This window comes from Pholcus phalangioides, unplaced genomic scaffold, assembly GCF_987345545.1.
Source record: "Pholcus phalangioides strain wild (caught in Gottingen) unplaced genomic scaffold, Ppha-v1.0 ptg000010l_1, whole genome shotgun sequence".
NCBI lineage: Eukaryota > Metazoa > Arthropoda > Arachnida > Araneae > Pholcidae > Pholcus > Pholcus phalangioides.
The window spans coordinates 15,035,792-15,060,316 of record NW_028301603.1 but is presented as its reverse complement, the minus strand read 5'-3'; the positions used below and the strand labels follow the sequence as shown (position 1 = coordinate 15,060,316).

At 35.2% G+C, this 24,525-nt stretch overlaps 1 protein-coding gene and 1 long non-coding RNA gene across 3 annotated transcripts; one reads left to right on the top strand and one right to left on the bottom strand.

Annotated features, from left to right (window-relative positions):
• The first annotated feature begins 715 nt into the window (after window positions 1-715).
• Window positions 716-3,359, top strand: LOC149080981 (uncharacterized). 2 transcript variants are annotated; one of them, XR_016193403.1, is made up of 3 exons: window positions 716-985; window positions 1,515-1,587; window positions 2,640-3,359. It is a non-coding gene; the product is annotated as an uncharacterized LOC149080981 (long non-coding RNA). The 2 variants fall into 2 exon arrangements; XR_016193404.1 differs by having other exon boundaries at window positions 876-985; window positions 1,481-1,587.
• On the bottom strand, window positions 2,802-19,564 carry LOC149080980 (putative GTP-binding protein 6). Its single transcript, XM_089237703.1, has 9 exons — window positions 18,994-19,564; window positions 16,931-17,112; window positions 14,141-14,230; window positions 11,395-11,506; window positions 9,535-9,655; window positions 7,920-8,128; window positions 7,652-7,800; window positions 4,989-5,144; window positions 2,802-2,970 (listed from the first exon to the last, which is right to left on the bottom strand). The coding sequence occupies exons 1-9, from the start codon at window positions 19,390-19,392 to the stop codon at window positions 2,826-2,828; spliced, it is 1,563 nt and encodes a 520-aa protein (XP_089093829.1). The 5' UTR covers window positions 19,393-19,564; the 3' UTR covers window positions 2,802-2,825.
• Window positions 19,565-24,525: the final 4,961 nt, after the last annotated feature.

The window sequence follows — 24,525 nt, the reverse complement described above, 5'->3', positions numbered from 1 at the left end:
TTTATGAGTTGAAATATAATTTTAATCTTTGACTTCAATGAAGAATAAAAATTCAAGCAGGATTCGTGTAAAATACGGGAAAAACCGGGACACTTTTGCCGAAAAGTCGGGACGGCCAGAAAAATAGAAAATACCGGGACTGTCATGGGAAATACGGGACGTATGATCACCGTACTTATGGGTAGATGACGAAACTCAGGTATAAAAAACTAAATTCTTCATTCAGCTTTGCTCCTTATAAACAAAGCTAATAAACTGATCTGAAAGATCAAATTTCCAATTCAATAATTTTTTTAAGACCCAAGGAGACATTTAAAACAAAGGACCTCTTCACAAGCAGACGACAGGTAAGATCATAAGTGAATTTTTCCACACTACACTTCATAGGTAATGTGCTGCCATCTCATTTCAAATTTAAAAGTGACTCATGTGGTGATGATGGAGTTTAAATTTAAAAAAATATATTCTTTATTCCGCTCAGTTCCTTATAAACAAAGCTCATGAACTGAACTGGAAATTCAAACTAAAAGTTCGGTTATTTTATTTGAGCATAAGGAGGCGTCCAAAACAAAGAACCTCTTATTGAGCAGACGACATACAAGAAGTCGGTTTGTTCGTTTCCCTACAAGCTAAGCTCACAAACAGAACTGGAAATTTGAACTGCCAGCTCAGTAATTTTTTCAGGGCACAAGAAGACGTCCAAAACAAGTAACCTGGAGAGAAGCAGAGGCACTGAGCTAACTCGTTTACTATAGCGTATAGCCACTGAGGACTGAGCTATAAGTAAACTTACTTTAGCTCAGTGACATGGCCCCCACATCCTGAAGCAGGGCCCCCCGACCAGACTTTCACGGGGCCCCCTTTATGATGAATTTATAGCGTGAAAAACAAAAAAATGATTAAAATCACCCCAGGGCTGGAGCCTTGTCAGCCCATCCCTTGTGGGGGCCATGCTCAGTGACTATCAGCTTAATAACTGACTAAGGTGAGTGTTAAATACATTTTCTACCATCTTTGTTATTATTAATTTAGCATATTTGTCTGTATAAAGTAAATCAAATTGCGTACATTACCAGGTGCAAAGCTGTTCGTATTTCTGGCATGGAAATTGCATGATTTAACTAATCAGTAGGGGTATAATAATTAAGTTCGCGAAATGATGAACAGCTTGACTAAAGTAACTAATAATTGTTATTCAAATCATCTAGAAAAGCGTTGATACACATGTATGGTGCAAATTTTGCACCATAAAATAAAATACACATATTCCTTAAATAAAATTATGGCTATGGTTAGTATAATGCAAATAGAATTTTACAAGATGAGCGGGTTTATCAATTTAAAGTGTAATGATATATTAAGGAAAGTAATCGTTTTCTTTGAACAATACTTTTTATTAGCATTTTGTATAATTTTTTTAAATTATTGCATATTTGAATAAAGTAGGCAGTTTTTCTTTAAATTCAATATTGGCTAATAGATTTTATTTTTTCTGATAAATTGCAATGCCCAAGCGATGTATGTGGCAAGTTGGTGATCAACGATTTGTTCGCCAAGCAAGGAGCCTCTGAGGTCACAGTAAAAAAAGTAAGCAATTTTCCTTCAAATTCAATATTGGATAAATTTTTTTTCTTCTGTTTATCCGTATAAAGTCGATCCCGCTTATAATGTTTTCTTGCTTATAATGCTTAGTACTTCTTACTAAGTAATTCTTATTAAGATTTTTCATTCAAAGCGTTTTCCGACTTAAGATATTTTTCCATGCCCGATTTTTTTTAAAAACTTTATAAGCGGGATCCACTGTATATATTACAATGCCCCAGCAATGTAGTGTAGCAGGTTTGGAAATGTTATACATTAGCAGTCTTCTCCCAGAAGCACCAAGGTGCTCAATGCTCATGCCTGCTCATGCTTGCGAGCACTTTATCAACGCTTCAATTAAACGCCCGGTAAAAGTTACACTCAAGTATTATATTCATGCAAATTTCATTGATACACATTTGTGTAATCATTTATTAATGATCAGTAAAATAAGTTTGAATAATTTTTGTAAGAACTTAGCCTACATTTGATATATGACATGAATGTCGCTCTCCACTTGTTAATACAAGATATACAGAAGACTGGATGTTGTGAAGATATTTATTATTTTAGATGTTAATTTTTTTTCCTTCCTTAAAAAAAATTAACTTCTAAAATAATAAATATCTTCACAACATCCAGTCTTCTGTATATCTTGTACATTTGATATGTTTATGCTTTGTTCATTTTGAAAGTGTTTGTATTTGTACTGTAGAGCGTGTTTCCCAACCTTTTTGATGTAGTGAACCCCTTAGTGAATGTCAAGACACACAACAGACTCCTGTAGCGAAGGGCAAATTCCATGTTGCCTTCCTGTGAAATCCAAAATGTGTTAATAATTTATATATCAAAAAAATTGAAGTACTAAATTACAATTGCACAGCATTAAATGTGTTCTTTGTGTAATAATAGTAAATAATTGTCACAGGGCCCATGGGGGCCCGTTGAAAAACACTGCTGATTTTGTTTCCTGCTGTGTGTTGCATCTTTTATGACAATGTTTTAACATCTGTAACAAATCCTGGAGATTTTGCTTAATTTATTTTTAATATTTTTAGGGAACTTTCTGAAGGTTTGAATGCATCTGAAAACAGTTTTGTCTCGTCGGAAAGATATGCTGGTTTCTTCTATGTAGTTGTTCTCGCTGACGTGTTGCTGTGTGTTTTCGATGAGCCTGTGATTCATTATATTCACTAAAATAATTACACAATGTAATCCACTTATATTTTAAATTGAATATTTAATTACGTATAAGAAATAGTCAAGTCGCCAAAACTATGTTTAAATTTTGCCAGCTTCGCAGAAGATATAACTGTTTCAACAATCAAGAAATTCGGGTCACCTTCATCAGCTACAGCATTTTTGATCGCTGCTTCTCTGAAAAGCCAACTGCAAAAAATAGAAAGTAAATCAATTATCAGTCATATCCCATTTTATATTTAACACAGAATGGAAAACTCAAATACAGCGAAACTTTGTGTAGTAACTCAACGTAACGAAACTCTGCGGACCAAGAAAAAATATTATTGTAGAGGGATTATCATTATATTGAGTGAGAGGCAGCAGTTTAACGTAAGAGTATAGGGACATTTGCAAACAAGACTTGGAAAAATATCTTTGTAGAGGGATTTATCATTACATCAAGTTTTGTTATAGCGAGTTTTCACTAAAGCTATATCAAAAAGTCAAACATCAGAATTTTTCTTTCTAGTATTGATCATATTTTTGTTATCTATCACAGTCGTTCACAATGAATAAAAACTTGCATTGGTGGATAAGGTGCTGCTATTATTATCTATAAAATATGGTGTGATTTTATTATCCGAGGATGATGTCACTCTCCGCTATCAATACAAAGGTTTTTAACAGCTGGCTAATGCCAACATATATTTAGCAAAGTGAGAAAATTTAACTGCTCTTGCGGGGAATCGAACCAACGTGAGGGCAGTGTCAGCAATTGTGAGCTTTGGCCTGAGTTAGGTTCGACCTTTCATGTATGATCCTGTTCAGTGCACATGAGCTCCAAGGAGAGATCAAGATATTCGTTACCTTTGCAGTCTACTGCGTTCACCTGGAAAGTGAAAGGTGGAGGATTCGATTCCCCGCAAGGGCAGTTGAATTTTCTCTCTTTCCTAAATATGTCTTCACGTTAGCCAGCTGTTAAAAAACTGTGATTTTATTATTTAATGATAATTAAGGCTAGGATTTTTATGGCCTATAAACAATCTTAGCCCTAATAATAAGAGTGTCGGCTAGTGCTTCTCTCCTGAGATCTTGCACCTAAAATGTAACCGGGAATTTCCTGGATCCCTGTAAGAAGAATCAGGTTGAACCAGATCACATTCCTGTGCTGAACTGACATGCCCAAGAAATTTTTATCACTAGAAGTATGCATTTTAGAAGTTTCAACTACTGAATTTCGAATAAAATAAATAATATTTTAATAGATAAATTAATGAATTACACATTATTTAACTCTTAAGGAGACATTGACAAGATATCACGTCAATCAATGCTAGTAGCATTGAAAAGCCCAGACATTCTGAAGTGTCGAAAATTTTCCCAGCAATTCATTGGAAAGTAAGAGAGAGAGAATCTGGAACAAATAAATCACTTGAATTCAGACATTTATTTGAATTCAATTCATTAATCATATCTAAGGCATATTATGCCATTCATTATATAAGCGCCATTGACGAGATGTTTCGCCTCCTTGAAAGGCTCTTATTTCAGCATTGACAAACCTGGACATTTTGTAAAATTGTTTTTTCCTCAATGGAACACTTTTCTCTACACTGCTATCTTTGCACCTGCTGAAAATCAGAAGAAAGCCTACTGCATTAAAAAAGCACTCTAATTCCTGCTTTCCCGCGATTGAGAAAAAACCCGAGAAATGCTAATCCCTAGTGTCCATTACAAACCCAAAGAAAAATTTGGTGACTTTTTCTTGGCTTCTTTGACAACATTGGAGATTTAGCACTCATTGTTTGTTTAACAAGTTGTTGTAATTTAGCATCATTGTTTTGTAATTTGGCACCTGTTACAAGACAGGACAGCTCTTTTGCTCGCAAAATTAAACATTTTGCCAAGATTTGACAAATGAAAATAAAATCCTTGGTTGTTTCTGCTGCTCGAATATGACTTTTTTAAAACGGAAATTGTCTCATGAATGACCAATGTACCATTGATCAAGATCAACCAAAGTCTTTTCTTAAGGATTGTATTTGCTGTCTCCTCGAGAAGTTAAATGTGTGCCTAAATGCATTAGGTGACTTCTATGTGTTCTGGTTTCCTCATAGATTGCTTTAATGTTGCCACATCATTGGTTGTTTTAATAACTACCTTTAAACAGGTTTCATTTGTTTGATCTTAAAATTATTATAAAAACATTGTTTTTATCAATTTACCTGTATTCATTTCCACCATTAGGTATCCTGAAATAATGTATACTTCGAGAAGTATTTGCCAAGATTGAATCTTCTACTTTCTGGGCTAACTCTTCCAGATTTGTTCCCAGCGTAGCAGAAATCAACAGCAAATCATCATCTATTGCTTCTGCATTACTATTCAACAGACACATGAAATATTTCATTTAAACGCTGAACTTTCTTATGATAAAATTAAATTTTCCTGCAGCAATTCGATCTATTCCTGCATACATAGATAAGATGACATAGGCCTATGCATATAACGAGATGATGGTTATCAATGTGATTCTAAAGCTGGGATTATACACTATAAAATTTTGATAAAGTAAAAAATCTTTTACAAAATTTACAAAAAAAAATCCAATAAGCACATTGGTTACATTTGAGTGAATGTAATCCCAGCCTAAGATATACAAGGAAGAAATATGTGAACCCTATCATTGATAAAACGATCAAGAAGTAGTAGGGATGATTAGCAAATTTGCAGGGCGACTTAGAATTAATGGGTGTACTCGAGAACTTTAATGACAGAGATTACTAAAAACCTACTAGAATTATGTATATAGATTACACCATAGCTTTGGTATTAATATACTGGGCACATGGTAACTCATTTTCGTTTTAACCCGTAAATAACTCCCATCATCTTTGGATGATGACCATAGCAGCTTGATAAAACATCCTCTGATGATTTCAATAGCTTTTTAAAAAAAATAATAAATTCTTAAATAACATACAGATGGCATAAGGGCCTAATTTTAAAGTTGTGGGGGCAGCAAAAATCCTAGTTACGACCCTAGATAGCATACATATTTTTATATGTTCACGTTTTTTAAAAAATATTATTTCTCTATTCTTTGACAAGTTTGCTTGCCAGGACTGTCTTAAGAGCATCACAGGCCCTCGAGCCAAATGATTTTTCTGAGGCCCTACCTGGAAAATTTCAACCGGTTCTCATTTTCGTGAGGCCCCTCCTTCTCTTGAGGCTCCCAGGCCATGCCCAGATGGGCCCATGCCTTAAGAAAGCACTGTTGCTTGCACTGTATGGGATGGTGCAGAGAGTGGTAGAGTATCTGTCTTAAATCATTAGTGTGTCTATGACAAGGGGTTTGAACCCAGGTTTTGTGTTTGTATCATCAGGTTTTTATTTTTACTGAATTTGTAACATCTGAGTTTGATTGGCATTTATTTTTTGCAAAAGAAAACTGAAAAAACAGAAAATTTTTTTGTGCTCCTGCAGAGAGAGAAACATTTCTGCGACTATTTGAGCATTCAAAAGGTTAACAACCAACCTTTTGTTCATGTGGTGATGGATGAAATCATGCCTGATTGGACTAGTATACTAATTTATGAATTCGCATTGGTTTAGAAAATTCAGAAAATTATTCTGCAGTTGTAGAAAAAGGCAAATAAAATTCTAGGTTTCATATTTAAAAAGGTCTCTTTGCATTCCAAAAGTCCTTGTCGGGCAATTTGCCTGATAGTGATCTTTGCATATTCTAAGCTAGATCCTTAGAATTCCTGCTACACCTTTTGAGCATAATACTTAACAGAGATGTTTTTACCTAAAAAAGTAAGTTTACCAGAACTGTATAATCTTATTTCATAGCACAAGAAAACTTTAAAAGTATTTTACACCAATGGCTACTTGACTTGAAGTTTAGGTAGAAGATATCTTGATACTTGAATTAGTTCTAGGGGTGCTGCAGCATCACTGGCTCTTCAAATGACAAGAAAATCAAATCATTCCAGGCCATTGAAGCTTTGTTTGGGGACTATTAAAGTCTTGGTAGTTTAAAGAGCTTGTTCCTTTCTACATGAAAAGTTCTGATAATAATAATATAAAAATGGAACTTCTCAGTTTTGATTTATGATTATTTTACAGGAGAATGAAGCAAAAAGACATAACATTTTTTTTTAACAAGCGTTGAGTCATATACAAGGCGATTCTAAATTCATGGGACAAACTTTAAGAGTTGATATAAGGCACCTTAATAAGCATTTTTAACCATAGAATGTGCGGTTGAATCACAAAGGAACTATAGGTGCTTTTAGAGAGGGCGCAATAGCATTTCACCAGTAGCAAATACCATATTTTTCAATGAATTTACCCTGATATGTGTGGTCCATACAAGGATGCATATGGTAAAGAAGCATAAACAAGTTTTCACATTTTTTTCAGAGAAACTCAGAGGCACACTAAATTTAAAAACTACATTTTTGCTACAACAAATTGGATAGGGAGCACCCATTAAATGACCCTAGTCTTTCAAAGAACTCTTTTCTCTTGCCATTTCTTTTTGTGGGCATTGTGTATGCAACTCCTATTGAAACCTAGGGGCCGCATCGCCAAAATTGGTGTCACCAATGCATTTTATTAGATTTTGCACATCAACCTTTCATATTCTACCACATATTCCATGAAGAAAAATGTTTGTTTAAGTGTGTTCTATCACCCCCCTTAAAGTTTATCCAATGAATTTAGGATAACCCTGAATTATGCCAATAAATATATTTTTAATGACCCAAATAGTTGATGTCATTATAATTAATGATCTTCTATAAAGCAAACAGTAATATATATATATAATCACAGATTTAACTTTTCAAATAATAAAAAAAAAAGATTTGTTAAAACATACTCAGACAGCTTGTCGACTTTGTTGCCAACTTCAACAATGGAATTCAATAACTTTGATGGCAGGTCCAGTGAAAGAAGCGTGTCTAAAACAACTTGCTTTTGCATTTCAGTATCTGGATGACTTATGTCTCGAATGTGAACTATGACGTCCTGTTCAATTAAACACACAAAATTTATAACGTGAATTCTAGAAAATTTTGAACTAACAATGTGAGTTTTAACTGTGTCTACGTAATTTAATGAAATTTTTGCTCATTAATTTTTCTTACTGCCATCGCAATGTCTTCAAGAGTTGACCTGAATGATGCTATAAGCTCAGTGGGAACATCGGAAATGAAGCCAACAGTGTCTATGAATAAAACCCTCTGTGATGATGGCAGCAAACCAGAATGCAATGTTACATCTAAAGTTGCGAACAGCTTGTCTTCAGGAACTAGGCTATCATCACTTGTTAGACTTTTGATCAGTGTTGTTTTACCTAGAAAATGATCCACATGTTTGCATTTAATACAAATCTAGATATAAAAAATTGTTTTTCGGTCTGTCTGCATGTATGTTCTCTATACAAATCTACAATTTTAGATATATTCATCGCCAAATTTTGCATATATACAAAACGGGACCAGATTTTAATGATAGGCTACTTTAAAAGTTTGTCAGAGATGGGCAAATGCCCAAAATGGGTGAAAAACTGTTGGGCAACACTGGTTTCTGGGCCTCAACAATCACTTTCGGAATGTTTACTTTGGTTACAGTGAATCCTTAGCAATGCATTTCCGATGTGCATATGCCTTTACAATGGTTTGCCACTTCTCTAATCCTATTAGTATATGTTTTACAGTTTATGCCTTTGAAATGGTTCATCACTTTTTCAATCCTCCCAGTAATATCATCGCCACATCATTATCAGCATCACTTTGAGGGTCAAGCAATGGATGATTCTATAGAAATCAGTGTTCAAATTGCAGATTTTAACTGTAGAAATGCGGAAATTTAGTGAGATTTTCCTTCGCATCAATAATTTTTAAATATTGAGTTCGCTTAAAGATACAATGCCCAGAAAATAAAATATAAAATAATTAGCCGGACCTACTTTTGAGTTGGATATCCATGCAATAACATTGATTTCAACCATTTATTTATATCTTCTCAAGCATGAAAATTAATGTCTCCGTATTGCCTTTTAATATTCAACTGCATAAATTCATATAGTTTAGGATGTTTTAAAATTAATTATGGGCCCATAAAGTACATCAAAGAAATTACACAGCTTTAATTAAGCATTTTTTGAAGGAGAAACAGGCAGAGATGGATAACTTGAAGTTCAAGGAGGGAAAAAAATAAAAATACCTAGCTCCCATCAAAAAGAGAAAAAAAACTATTCATTTCTATGTTACTTTAATCTAGATTTGTTTCCTTCATGAGTCAAGCAGGAAGTCGCCATATTGGTTAATTTGGACACGGTTTGTATGTCCCTCAAAGAAAGAGGGAGATATCATGTGATCCAAAAAAGCTTCATTGAAGAAAACCTGGGCAGCGCCGGGTATTATATCTAGTATTATTATAAAGACGACTAACCGAAACTATGTTAAAAAACCATCGTTATTCTTCCCAGTGGCCATCAACAGAATCTTACATTGAAAATAATAGATCAAAGACACTTTTAAATTTAAGCATGTTGATGCAGTATTTACGCATGTGTGAAATCAGAGCAAAAGAAAATTAAGATATGGTTCAAAATAAATTTTGATATTGAAATATTTTTCCTGACAAAAATATTTTTTAAAAAAGGCTTCATATTAATGAATTGGTTTTTTGAATTAACATTTTAGACATATCTTACAAATGGTATAGCATTAAATGAATACAATGGTTCCAAATTACCGCAGTTAGTGTAACCAACAACTGCAACTATTGGTAAAGAGCTTCTCTTTTCACTCTGCCTCAGTTTTTGTCGCTGGTTCTTCAATTGGGTTAGCGCTTTCTTGATTTTCAATTCCCTTTCCTGAGTGAATATTTGGAAGAAAATGTTTAGTTAAAAAAAGACATATCGGAAAACACATAGGGAAGGCATATCTTGGCACATTATTTTTCAAACTTCTCCTTTCTGTCAATTTTTACATTGCAGTTTCGTTATATTCATTTTTAGTATCTGTACTGTACAAAACATCATATAAATTTTAATATAACCTTTCTTTTTACTGTAACCATGAAATATGGACTTTTGAAAATGTAAAAATGTTCCATGGTACAACAAGGGGTCTTGTACCTTGAAACATGCACTGTTGTATCTCTTAACAGGGTAAAATGACAAAGATGAAAAAATACAAATGTTACAGGAAAAATAATATAATAAGTATTTTTTTAACATAAATCATATATTGAAAGATAAAATATCAAAATAATGGCACAAATATGATTATTAATATATATAAACAAAAGTAACAATAATGGAGGTAGGAACATCCAAGGATCATGCCACTCTCTGCTATTCATACGAAGATTTTTAACAGCTGATTGATGTGAAGATATATTTAGGAAAGAGAGAAAATTCAACTGCTCTTGCGGGAAATCGAACCCACGTCCTCTCACTTGCTAGGTGAGCGCACTAGACTACAAAGGCAACAAATATCGCAATCTTTCCTTGGAGGTAGGAACATATCTGTTATATATGATATGATTATATATAACATATCTAGTATATTTATGCAGATGAAATCCATATTTATTCTACATTATACTTGTAGAAAGGAAATTTAAATGTTTTTAAATCTTTGGTTCTGTCAGTTCCTTTGAAGCTAGGTGATTTTATAAGAAATATATTGTCTGTGACATCAAAATTTGTTACAGCTGGTGGGTAATAAAATATTTTACCCCCTCTCCTCCTAAGGGGTTCACTCCACAAAGGAAATTTAAATGTTTTTAAATCTTTGGTTCTGTCAGTTCCTTTGAAGCTAGGTGATTTTATAAGAAATATATTGTCTGTGACATCAAAATTTGTTACAGCTGGTGGGTAATAAAATATTTTACCCCCTCTCCTCCTAAGGGGTTCACTCGGTAGAAGTTTTTGTTGAACACATCCCACACTGTAAAAACTCCATGTTTTTTTCCAACAAATTCGACTAGGAAATAACCAAAGGTGAATAGAAGAGAAAAAATGGATATAGCTGAAGTTTTTATAGAAAAGAAGTATAGAATTTAAAACATAAATTGTGTATTTGAAAGCAAATGAAGAGTTAAAAATGAGTGTAATTTGAGTATTCCAAGATACACTAAGAAAATTTTAAGTTTAATACTGCTCCAAGGCACACACCTTTTTTTGTTTGAAGCTACATGATGCTTCACCATTTGTCAAAAATATTTATAACTTCATTCACAGTGACAGGTAAGATGTTGGGAAGAAACACGGCAAGAGTGTGTTACTATTAAATATCAAGTGTTTCAAGGTTTACTATGGTCAAGGTACAACAATTTTCCCAACAATGAGTAGGAAAATTGAAAGCAATTTAAATACAATTTTTTCTTTAATTATTTGAATATAATAATTGTAGTAAGGGTCATGCTCATTATCAATGGGAAAGTATTTTCAATGGGAAAATTAGTAGAAATTATTATAGTACTAATGGTACAAAAGAATCATTCTCCATGTTTTATACGAACAGCTATGCCTTCGATTCTTGCTGAATTGATAAAAGAGACACATGCACATACATGATAAAAAATTTATGGATAATAAATGCTTACAAATAGTATTCGCCTCCTTCTTTCCATAACGGTTTCACCATCGCCGCCAGCTCTGACTATCTGTGGCATAACCTCATGTTTGTAATTGTGTGAGAAAACTGCAAGTTTAACTCTAAGAGAAACAGAGAAACTAAATTCAATCATACATATAAAAAACTCATAACAATAAATGAAAATTTTGAATCAATTTCAAACTCATATTTTTTGTATTCCTTTCAACCCATTAAATGTTTCTGACGTAATAATAAGTCAGAAGTAAGAAATACAAGACACTTTGCTACATGTATTCTGTTGCTGCCATCTGTTGTTACGCAGAGTGTGTGCCAATTTGAGATGTAACAAAGTAACCCTGTGAACCTCTTGCGAGATTGAATAAAAATATGTTTTACTTCAAAATCTTTTTTCTCAGTTTGTCTGAGGGGCTGTATATTAGTTCAATTTCATAGATTGAGAATTTTAAAATTGTGATTAGTGTGCTATCAAATTAGGAATTATAAGTATAATATGTACAATAAAAAACCACGCGTTGAATGTTTTTGGGTATTATATACACTGCTCAAAACAGTTAGGGGATATAGTGGTTTCAACTATAAACAGCATAGATCTGGGAAAGTTTTGAAGGCAGAAATGCCATCCATAGGTGTAGTGCAATATGAGAAAAGGTAATCACTCATGCAACACATGGTATGATAAAATTTTATTCACAAAAGTTTCATGCTAAAGAACAGAAAATGCATATTTTATGCATAAAAAGAGAAAATGTGATTTTTTTGGATGAAAATCATTTCTAATACAGAGTATGGCTTTCCTGGATGGAAAGCAGTGTTTGAACTTGCAGACACTATTGATAAGAGACCGAAGTAGTCTGCTCCACCCCTGCTGAAGTGTGATTTCCAGATGTTGAACAGTCTCTGAGGAAAGGGGGGAGATGGATGACCTGCAACCCTTCTCCCTAGAATGCTCGAAAGATGTTCAGCGTGATACTTGTCAAAAGAACATCATGGCCAGTCCATTTGAAGGAATCCCTAGTCAAAAATAAAAGTCATCCACAAGCTCAGCATAATGTGCTGGCGGATGGGGGGGGGGGGGTAGAGATATCGTCAAGGCTGTAAACTAAGCTGATACACTGGCTCCAAAAAAGCATGCTACAGCCCTGGTTATCGTTAATGAAAAGGAATTCATTTCCAACTGCTGCAGCACAGGGATCACAAAAAGTCTAAGAATATTGTTTCTACAGCGCTGAACCATCAGTGATTCATTCCTGATTATGTACAGGTCAGTGTGGCCATTTATGAAGATACCTGTTTAGACCATCAACCCGCCTTTTCCATACCGGTACTTTCACATACGAATGCATGCCAGATTGTTTTGAGTGCAAAATTCTTTCCAGATCAGCAGTCGAAAATTCTCAGGTGAAAAGTGAAACAGGATTTATCTGAGAACAGAGTGTTGGACTCATTTACACCTCAACTGTCTGTGGGTAGCATGGTGACATCTGGTCAAAGCAATACACACCATAGGTTTGTGAGCATAAGAACCAACAGAGTAGAGTTGGTTTCCTCACAGTTTGAGGTGAAACACTGGTTTCAGTAACTGACCGAAGTTGTAGCTTTTAGATGAGTGGAATTCATTCTGTGGTTTCTCCTGGCTGTCAGTCAAATATTGATCTTCATTTTGTGTTGTTGTCTTCATCTTGCCTTGATCTTCAGCTTACATCTCGTTTCCAAAAATCATACCAAAAAAGATGAGAAGTGTCAATGGCTTCTGCTACAACAAATTGTCTTTGACCAGCTTCTGGACGACCAATAGCCCTCCAGGCTTTCGATTCGACTAAATCATTCTGTTGAGACATCACATTCACTCATTAAAGCATTTGATAATTTCTTTTGGCCACCTTTATAAAGTTTCATTTTTTTCATGTTTCATTGGCTGCCAGTGGCACACTATTTTTTGACTTCACAAAAATATTTGCATACTCTGAAGTATGCGAATGTGATAAATTTGTATTTTAGTCTTTTTTCTTTCACTATAGATAAAAAAACGAGATGATTATGTGGCTAATTATCACCAAATTCACAACATCCCCTAATTGTTTTGTGAGCAGCGTAGTACACTAGCAATGCATTTGGTATTAAGTGAAACGAACGCTGAAATGGTTAGAAGTCATAACAGTGCTGGAAATTGATGCTAGTTTTCATTCATTAAAAAATTAAAAAATGAAATGAAATTTTAAATTGAAAAAAATGTTTTTAGGTTGAAAATTGTACATCACTAAAAATGAACAAACAAATTGTTCATTTGCTAATTATTAAAAAAAACATAAAACTTATATTTGATATATTCTATTACACTTTACATGCATATTCAAGGATATGGTAATTAAATGAATGAGCATTTGGATGAACATTATAACGAACAAGCATCATATTGTCACCTTATAATGAAAACCTTGTACAAAAAAATTTCAAACTTTCAGGAAGAGCAAAAAAAAAAAGGATGGAACATCCCATTGAAGAGGTTAATTTTTTTCTTTAAAGACAGCATTCTCTCAAAGACAGCAGATTAAACTACATTTTTTTTTTCAAAAGCTGTAATAGACAGGATCTGATGACTGTCAGTCATTTTTGGAAAAAGTTGATGTACAACAGTGCAGTTGATGTACAGGCTTTCATTACAAGGTATGCAAAAATAAAATGAATAATCCAATTTTCATTAAAATCAAGAGTAGATTCAATAATTTATTTACCTGTAATATGGAATTTCGGCCATAGCAACTTGAAGTTTTGCTTCTTTTGTATGAGCATGGTCGTGGAATATCTGGAGCACTATCTGGTATCTATGATAAGAAATAATATGCATGATGGCCACGAAAGCCTTTTTTGTTTCATTTATAATATGTGCATAATTATATAAAAAATAAACATGATAATAATTAATATATACCATATGGTGTTAATATGGATAAGAAATATAATTAGTCTTACTGTATGTACATCCAGCGTGACATATGTAAATGATTCTGATAACCAGGTTTGTTTATTTAAAACCATATTGGTTTTAGAAAGGGGTGTAAAAACTTTATTTTTTCGAGAGAGAGAGCATGCATCTAGGCCATTTTATAACAAAATTCAAACTGGTCGGCCACTTTGAAGGAAGGGCATCAGGAGTCAAAATCTTTGACAGAAGAACAGAGTTTTTTACTCACAAGAGAATAGTTTTTCTGACGAATGAATGAAGACAACTTGTCTGATGCTGTGTAAGAGAAGTGCTTTAGTATAAAACATGTGTATGATGTCAAAATGAACAAACTGAATTCAATAATGAAACAGAAAATGTGGTCAAATTTGTAAAGAAAATCCTTACCATTCAATTACTTTACATTTCAAGTTACTTTCAATAAGTTTTGAAATTACTACTCACCGAATCACAGATATCTTTTTGAATTTCCACATGACATTCAGCTGGAATTTTTATTATAAGTTGCACTGCATATGCATGAATGAATTGAATGCCAGAACTTTTTAAAAAATAAAATTTATATTTCTCATGCATGCTCAATTAATAATCATTTACTAAAAATAATCATATCTTATTGAATAATAATCAGTCACATTTTAAATTTTTATACAGTATGACTCATGTAAAGCATCAGGTTTTCTGTATATTTAGTAAAAATTGGTTTAAACTTAGCCTGTTGTAAGCAAAAATCAAGATAAAAATTGTAATTTTTATAAAAAAACATTTATATTTTCGTGAATACACGTGCTATTCTGACAAAAATACACAGAATGAATATTTTGTTAAAGTTGCAAGTCATTTGCTGCTTTTTCTGATACACGGTTGATCAAAAACAATTTTTCTTATTCAATATTTCAACAGTCCCCTAAATGCACTCATGACTAAATTTTCACTGGAAATGGTGAATACCAACATAGGATATATATGACCAAAATTTCAGAGCAATTCATTCAGTATTCTTCTAGAAATTCAGGAAAATGTCTCAACTCCTTTAGACACAAACTTTCGGCTATAAAGTAGAGTCTCGATAATCCGAGGAGGATGACACAGAGGCCACCTTGGATTATCAAAAAACTCAAATTATTCAAAAAACAATTAAAAAAAAATTTTAAATGCTGGTTTTAATTTTTAAAAAAAAGACAAGCAAAAGCTTTAGCGCACTTACTGTATTTTTATTCTTTAATAAGATATAGATGCCACATACGATGTGTTTCAAGAAATAAAGAGCGTCAAAAAGGCACGAAGATGGGAGAGTGATTGATGGGATTGATGGTGAATGACTCTAAGACACTGATAGCTTTCAATTGCCTTTCCAATGGTTTTGTCTAAGCAATTAAATGGAACAATGCCATCATCCACCATTACAAAGAAAATATTCAAACTTGGTCCTCTCTCAGTGACTCTTTGAAACATAAAATGACCTATGTCTATTCAAGACAGTCTAATATTTTATTACAATAGTTACCCATTACAGGGCTGCCTGGTCCTTTACAAACTGAAAAATTACTGTATATAAGTACTGTTAAATACATACACACTACATAGTATTCATGGACAAAAAATAAAGAAATTGGGTTCTTGGAGGACAAAAAAATAGAGTAAGAAGGTCTCAAGCAAAGTCACTTGAAGGTTAGATTCTTGATGCAGCTTTTGTCTTAAGAGGGAAATTCGAAAAATTTCAGTGTTTCAGATTATCCAAAAAACTCGAATTTTTGGGGCTCACATTTTTGACTCTACTGTATAGTGTATAAACTTAACCAATAAATCATTTACCAACTTAACCTGCGTAAATAGGCCTTTACATTTGGCACAGATTTTAAGGTACTTGATGACTTGAAATTTAGTTAACTACTAAATCACTTCACACGTGCAAACGGGCCTTCAGCTCTCATCACTATGATACACGAAGATTGAAAGTAATCTCATTATATTACGCATGCCAGGCTAGAAAAAGGGTGACATAAAATATATAGATTCTAATGTTAAGTTAGTTTAATTTTTAAGTGCTTTTAATAAAAGGTGCAAAATATCTGAATCTACATTTTTTTTTCCCAAACTGAGCACAACTCAGGTCTATCGTCATGGGCAATTCGCTACCTAGTGAGTTGAGCAGTAAGTGTGTGTGTACCTAACAGTCTGAGTGTGTATAAAGAGTTGAGTTTGATTTTTCAGTGCTGCCATCTATATCTCAGAAGTGAAATGTAATGACTGAATACTTGTACTGTTTGTAGGTCTATTGCTCTCTATGGCGAGACTGTCCAATTGGGGAGATCAGCTCGCATCTGTGCCTAGAGGTTGGGAACCACAGAAAAACAGCTTCAAGCATTCACCACTGTGGTGACGTGGGACTCAAACCCGGGTCCCCGCCATGCGAGTCCCTCACTATGACCACTTGACCACCACAGCGGCTTGAATTGAGCACAGAGTTATTGCATCATGAAAGTGAGTGTGATTACAACTTTTTTTTCTTTTTGCATAACAGGCATACAAACTTGGAGGACTATGTGTTTGTACATACCTGTCAAATATTTCAACCTTGAAATACTCTTCAAGCTTTGCATCCTGTAGAGCAGTCAGTATATCGACGCCAAAGAATATGCCAGTTATATAAGGATTTTTACCCTTTATGTCTTTCAATTTTTGTAGGTTTCCTTTCCCAAACAAAAGCGGAGCATTGAGGCTTGCTGCAGTAATAACACACTATAAAATAATGGAAAAAAAATTGTCAATTGTATAACGATTTTTAAAAAATATTTCCTTCTTTGAAACAGGTGCTAAAAAAAAAGTTACACTCAATATTGATTGGCTTTCCTATTCTATGAAGAAAAATTGTTCAATCACTCACACACAGAGTTTCAAATTATTTAACAGAAACTCCAAGAAACAATATATTTTACCATTGGTTCAATGTCAAATATGCAGTAATATATATAAATAAGGTTCTGATTTTGCAGATTCGTGTTTCATGTTAGTAGTTTTCAAATGCGGATCCAGAGGAGGGCAATCACTCCTCCCAAGAGCCAAATATTATAGGAGAAATTTGTTTGTCCCATAAAATATGGGATGATCCAATGCTCATAATGAGTCACTTCTCTCACACATGGCCCTGGATCTGCCTGCCTCAGCTCCATTCTAAGGTGAAGATACATGCCTTCACTCCATTCGCAGCTGAATGTCTGCCTCAACTCATTCAGCTGAATGGCTGCCTCAACTCATTCAGCTGAATGTCTGCCTCAACTCATTCACAGCTGAATGTCTGCCTCAACTCATTCACAGCTGAATGTCTGCCTCAACTAATTCGCAGCTGAATGTCTGCCTCAACTCATTTGCAGCTGAAGATATTTGCCTCGTCTCATTCACAGCTAAAGATACATGTCCCACTCAATTCGCAGCTGAAGATGCCTGCTTACACTCTATTCGCAGCTGAAGATTTCTGCCTTCACTCCACTCAAATATGAAGATATCTGCTTTGGCCCCATTAGCAGCTAAATATATTTGCCTTGGCTCAGGCATGAATCCAGAGAAGGGGGGGGGGGCATAGGATCGATCATCCCTCTCAAGAACAGAATAGCACGGGGAAATTTGTCTGTTCCCTGAAATATGGGATGATCCATCAAATTTATAAAATTTTCCCTTCCCAAGACATCGTCCTAGATCAGTGCCTGGTAGTCCCAAGGCAAGAAGTTCGAATTACTTGACATTGTTGAAGAGAAGGGAAGCTAGGAGTGTCGAAAACATACACTACTTACCAATAATATGTTCAGGCACCTAAGTATATCAGTAGCGGTCAGATTTTTGGTCTTGCAGTTTTTAAGGAATGATTTCTGACATGTTGTTATGAAACTATGACTACTACTACTATTCTAAGGCCCACTGACTAAGGTCATATCACCATACAGCAATTTACTAATTATCAAGTTGTAAGATGAAGCTGTGATATACTGCTGTGTTCATCTTTAGTATGGAGAGGGCATGTTGAGAAGGCACCATCTATCAGTAGTTGCCTCAGACTCGGTAAGGGAAGAACTCATTTTGTCCTTCCCAGGATCAAAACTGCAGGACTGATGGTAGTTTTCATGGTGGTAGATGAGCACCTTATCACTATGCCACTTGTAGCCGACCATTGTTTTTACAAGGATGGCAATGAATGGTGCTGCACAAACTCAGCTTTTATAAAACGGTCAGATTTATTGGGACCCCAGTGAATTGTGTGGCTCGCTGTGCTCATGAACGGTGATAGCTCTACATATATATATATAGCATCTGAGCCATATGCAAATGCTAGCATGTATGAATGAGTGAATTGATCAATACCTAACAAATACAAAATCAGATACAAGCATTCTGTGGCAGTGATTACCAAACTTTTGGGGTAATGGAGCAATAACACTTACTTTCACCCCTTACACAACCTGAATACGATTAAGATTATCCCGTCTTTTTGTTTTCCCACTTACAACAGTTTGCGAACCACGGCTCTAGAACTATCTAGTAAGTACCATGGCGCTCGACAGTAAGAAGTTGAAAATGTCTGCTTTATAGGCTAGCTTTCTAAAAGGAAAACTATCATATTAATCTAACCTTATCTACGACTTTCCAACCTGGCAGAGTTTCCACTAAAGCAACTGCTTCATCCAACTTGAGCTCAGCTGCTTCTATTGTGTCCTTTTTGTTGCCAAATTTGATTCTTGGTTGTATCAAGAGAAGATTATGGCCTTGCTGAGGGTGTTGGTATATTGGTTTGAATTCACCATCAATTGGACGATTGATAATATTTAGCAATTCTTCATCACCTTCACCATGCTTTTCTTCCTCTTCCACCTCATCATCATCATAGTCCCCATTGAAAAATCTAGATATTTTGCAGATAGGGTTTGTAGTAATTTTCAACAAATGATTGCTGCTTCTATTACTTGGTATACAAGTATTGGGAAACCACTGTTTTCTACAAATATTAACGAAAGCTGAAAATTTATTCATTAAAACTTGAATTCAATTAATACGATTAAAGAGATGTTTAATCAATAAATTTTTGTCATGATTGTCATAAATTTCGAAAGATTTGAGACATTAAGATACTTCTTTAAACTTTGATTAAAAAACTAAATAAAATTAAGCACTTCGTTTTCATTTCGAAAAAGTAAACATCGACGGCTTTGACTGCATATGAATATTCTCTTCATTTCTTGTGGATGATGTCCTCGATTGAAGTAAAAGTTTACATAGAGGACGCTAAAATATGCGTTGCCTCCCTGAGCCAGAAGTTGTCAATGTACTACACTTTCTCTCCTCATGGACGAAAAAGAGAAACTTTATATCAGTTGTAGCTCAGATTGATTTCTTTGCTCATAAGCAGTGGCGGATCATGATTTTGGGAGGCCCCAGGCGCAACCTGATCTGGAGGCCCCCCTATCAGGGACGGATTAAAGGTAGGGGCTGTCCCCCCCCCCCCCCCCCCCGAGATCAGAAAAATTAAATGGAAAGAAAAATGTTTTCTACGTTTTTTGACTGAATAACAAACCAAGAAAATAAATTTGCTTAAAAAAAGGGGAAAATTCAGAATTTTTTCCAAAAGAAATCAGAACCGTCCTGAAAAATTGAACACATGGTCACAACCACCGCCCCCACCCACAAATTTGCGTTTATCCAACACTGCACCCTTTTGGCCCTAATAAGAACGAGGTGGTTCACTAAAATGAACAATATTATGAAAAATCATAACTTTTTTTTTATTTTTGCATCACCAAAACCATAAACACAAAAATAAGATAAGGAAATATAATGATATTCTCTGGTACTAGATGAAAAATAATCACACTCCCATTAAAAAAAAAAAAATCACAGTAAAATTCTGCATCATATTTTTAGTAATCTAAGATGTCCGTCCTGGTGCCTTCCTTCAGCCACACGGCAAAAATGGAGATCCGTCATAGTTTTAATAATTTAATATTACTGATTAATAAAGATTTGATAATATCTCAAATATAATATATTTGATTTGATATAAAGATACTGATAATATTTAATAGAAAAACATTTCTTCAATAGAGGGAATAGAGGGAAGAAATTATATCGGAGTAAATATAAGAATTATATTTTTAATGGAAGAAATTATTTCAGAATGAATTAAAATTATTGTCAATGAAAGAAATTATTTAAAAAAATTTTTTTAGAAATTATTATTTTTATTTGTTTATTCTATTTTATTTTTACTATTATTATATTGATTATTATTATTTTCTCTTTCAGCCACCTCGTTGGGCACTCTGCCTGTTGTGGCCTTTGCCTTTGCATTATTTGTATTCAGAGTGAATAAAAATCTTCTATATTATGCCCCCCCCCCCCGTTTCGTTTAATAACGAAAAATGCCACTGTATAACATTGTGGCCCGCGTACTTTATAAAATGTTTCAATATGGCCTGCTATGCCTCAAAGGTTGAAGACCCCTGCAGTAGACTCTCGCTAATCCGGTACGTATTACACCACGGTGTGCCAGATTTTACCAAAATTGCTGGATTAACTTTGAAGAAACCCATTGAAATAATATATGAAATTTCGTGCAAAGACATAGTCAGGACTTGATCAGCAATTAAGAAATATTAGAACGTGTTAAGGGGTTAGGGCATCGGGAGAAAAGTGACACCACACCACCTAAATATCCTGGACTACTGGACGTGCTGGATTAGAGCACGACCGAATTCTCGAGAGACTACTGTAGTTGAATTGAAATGCTCAAATAAAAATTTATCAGATAATTTATATATTTTTAGTTTTGCTTACCGTTATTTTTGGAGATTCTGCAATCTAAATCCTAAAGGAAATCTTGAGGATCGGCATGAAATTTTTTTTCATTACAATAACACACATTACAATTACATTAACAATAAACACTTTTCGGTCTGACACAAAGATGTTGTCTACCCAAGCCTCCTTGACCAATCCAAAAATGTAGCTCTTTTTTTTAGAAAGAAGGAAAAGAAACCCCCTTGATTTTTTTCAGCCGGGGAGGGAGTGTTAAAAGAGCAACAGAAAAATCACGTGATTCAGAATGCATGTCATTCAGCATTCATTTCAAACCCCACTTTTCTTTTGTCATATGGTCGTATGGTTCCAGTCATAGATTGCAAATGTATATGTTGTTTGAACCAGCTTATAGTATTTCATTCAAACAAGTGGGAGACAAAATCACAATAAGAGCTCTACTACATTCATTTTAATTAGTACGACTGTCTCTTCCTGTCGATGTCGCCGCTTGCCGATAGCCATCTTGCCATCCATTATACTGTATACAAAAGCTTACACCAAAGCTGTCGTATTATCGGCGCCCATGAAAGCATTTAATACTGTGGAATGAGACATCTGTTTATGCCTTCACTACAATTTTCATTTCGGACAGACATTAGGACCTGCTGTTCTCATCCCTCCTCCTGCTTGTGCCCTTAGGGAAATACTGTTTGAAAATGACCCTCCCTGAATGATCGCTTTACAATGTCTCTTCTTTCTTTGTCGGGGAAGAACTGGCCCTTGAGAGCTGCGTCTTGTAAATTGTTCTTTTCTTTCAGTTCCCGTTTTTCTTCCATAACTCATACGTACAGTATACAAAAAATAACAAAAATAAAAAAAAATAAAAATTGCGGTTGAAAAAAAAAGGGAGAGCAGATACTGTACTTAGTTCAAGAGATTTGTTGATGCGCATGTAAATTCATATGTAGGATGAAGCACACAACTATTTGGAGGCCCCCCGCTCTGCCGAGGCCCCAGGCGCGCGCCTCATGCGCCTGTGCGGTAATCCGCCACTGCTCATAAGGAGCCAAATTGAAAGAAAGCATGCTTCCTCGACCCGAAAAATATAATCACCGCATACGTCATCTCCAATTTCGCAACTAGATGACAGCAGGATATCAGTGGAGACTTTTTCTCGTCTGCTTCACATGGAGGAAAGAATACAAGGAGGTGACATCAGACACGAAAATTAAAGCCGTTGTGGCAACCCTATAGGCTGACAAGTAAGCCCAAACCATTAGTTCCGAGGCTTAACTTTACTTATAGCACAGTGTATTCAAATTAAGTCTCAGAACCTCTGTCGTCTGCTTCTTTCCAGGTTCCTTGTTTTGGACGTCTCCTTGCGTCCTGAAAAGATTACTGAACTGGCAGTTCGAATTTCCAGTTCTGTTTGTGAGCTGAGCTTGTAGGGAACCGAACAAACCATCTGTCGTCTGCTCATTAAGAGCTTCTTCGTTTTGGACGTCTCCTTATGCTCAAATAAAATAACCGAACTTTCAGTTCAAATTTCCAGTTCAGTTTATGAGCTTTGTTTGTAAGGAGCTAAGCAGAATAAAGCATATAATTTTTTTATTTTAAACTTTATCATCACCACATGAGTCACTTTTAAATTTGAAATTAGATGGCAGCACATTACTTTACTGTGGGAGTGTGGAAAAATTCACTTTTTACGATCTTGCCTGCCGTCTGCTTGTGCAATTATTAAGTAATTGAAAAATTACTGAACTGGAAGTTTGATCTCTCAGGTCAGTTTATAAGCTTTGTTTATAAAGCCGGGTTTTTCCTAGGAATAGGTTTGTTGCGCAGCGTAAACCGAATTAGACTATTTCGCGCCGACAGAAACGTGTAACATAATCACGCTACGCGTTTGTGTTTTCCTAGCGAGGTGCATCAGATCAGGTCGGCTATATAACGCCGACTTTGGCATCAGCTACTCTGTCGTCTGCATGCTCCGGTTTGAACGGAAGGAAAAGAAAACACACAAGAGTGAAGAGAATATCGGCAAAACCGCGGCGCACGACGCATTTGACTCCTCCAGAAGCAGTCGGCCAATCACGCCCGACGTAAAGCGCTGTCGTGAGGCGTATTGCGCTCTGTAGGAAAACAGTCATGATGCTTTTCTTACTGGTGAGTGGACGGCGTGTCGCGCTAGGCGAATCACGTTGCGCGCTGCACAGGAAACCTGCTCCTAGGAAAACCCGGCTTAAGGAGCAAAGCTGAATGAAGAATTTAGTTTTTTATACCTGAGCTTATAGGCATCACCACATGGGATCCGTCTCCTCCAACTCCTGTAACTCCGGTACCAGCGCCTCCGTTAAGGAGATCGCCGCGTCTTCACCCTGACAGTGCGCTGGTGGCACTGTTTGAAGGCGAGGACCAGGATGAATCCTAAATCTATCATCAAGTGTCCCGGAGATATTTTAAAGACCTTCAACTGTGATCAAAAGCGAATTGGACAGAGTGTACTGAACTGCCCGAGCGCAATGGGGTGCTCTGCCTTTCTGTCATACAATCCTTGATCAATTAAATTTGTTTATTTATTTAACTTCAATTTATTTATTTATTTAAGTTAATCAAATTTCTGATTGCGCCTTTTGCGACATGATTTTATACAACTTTCTATGATTATTTATTATCCGTGCCCGTTGCACTTTGACTTTAACTTGATTAATTTGATTTTTCATTTTACATAATTTTTAATTTCCTTTCACTATATGTAATCTTTGACTTATCAATAAATATTGGTTTTGCCGGAGATGCCCTGGACCTCCTCCATGCGGGGGGGGGGGGGGCGAAGAGCTTACGTTGCTTCTTGCGACAGAGCCTGGGTGTCTCGCGGTTTCTCCAGTCATCACCACACAAGGCCCTTGAATAGGCACATAAGGCACAATGAATGTCTTAAAGTATTCTAGAGTATTAAATTAATCTTAATTCCCTTAAAATTGTTATATAGTGCCATTGTAAATTCGTGGCAAATGCTACAAGACAAAAAAAAAACTGCTATTGGCAGGCAGCGTAACGTTTCGAGTCATCCGGTATATACGGGGCTGATTACTTCCTAGATGCAATATCTATATGACGTACTGGCCTAGTCGGGAAGACTGGGTGCATTTATCGCACTCACGTCCTGCAGCAGGGGTCGCTTGGCTGGGATCTTTGTTGGGGCCTTACCGCTTGTGCCCATAGACTGGCCAAAAATGTTCTGTGAAGTGCTTGAAATGTGGACAGTTCATTTGTAAGAAACATTTCATCCAAGTGGGCAACACTTGAATATGAATAGAACAACTTACTGACTACAGGAAGAACAAATATTCTATTACTTCCTTTCAT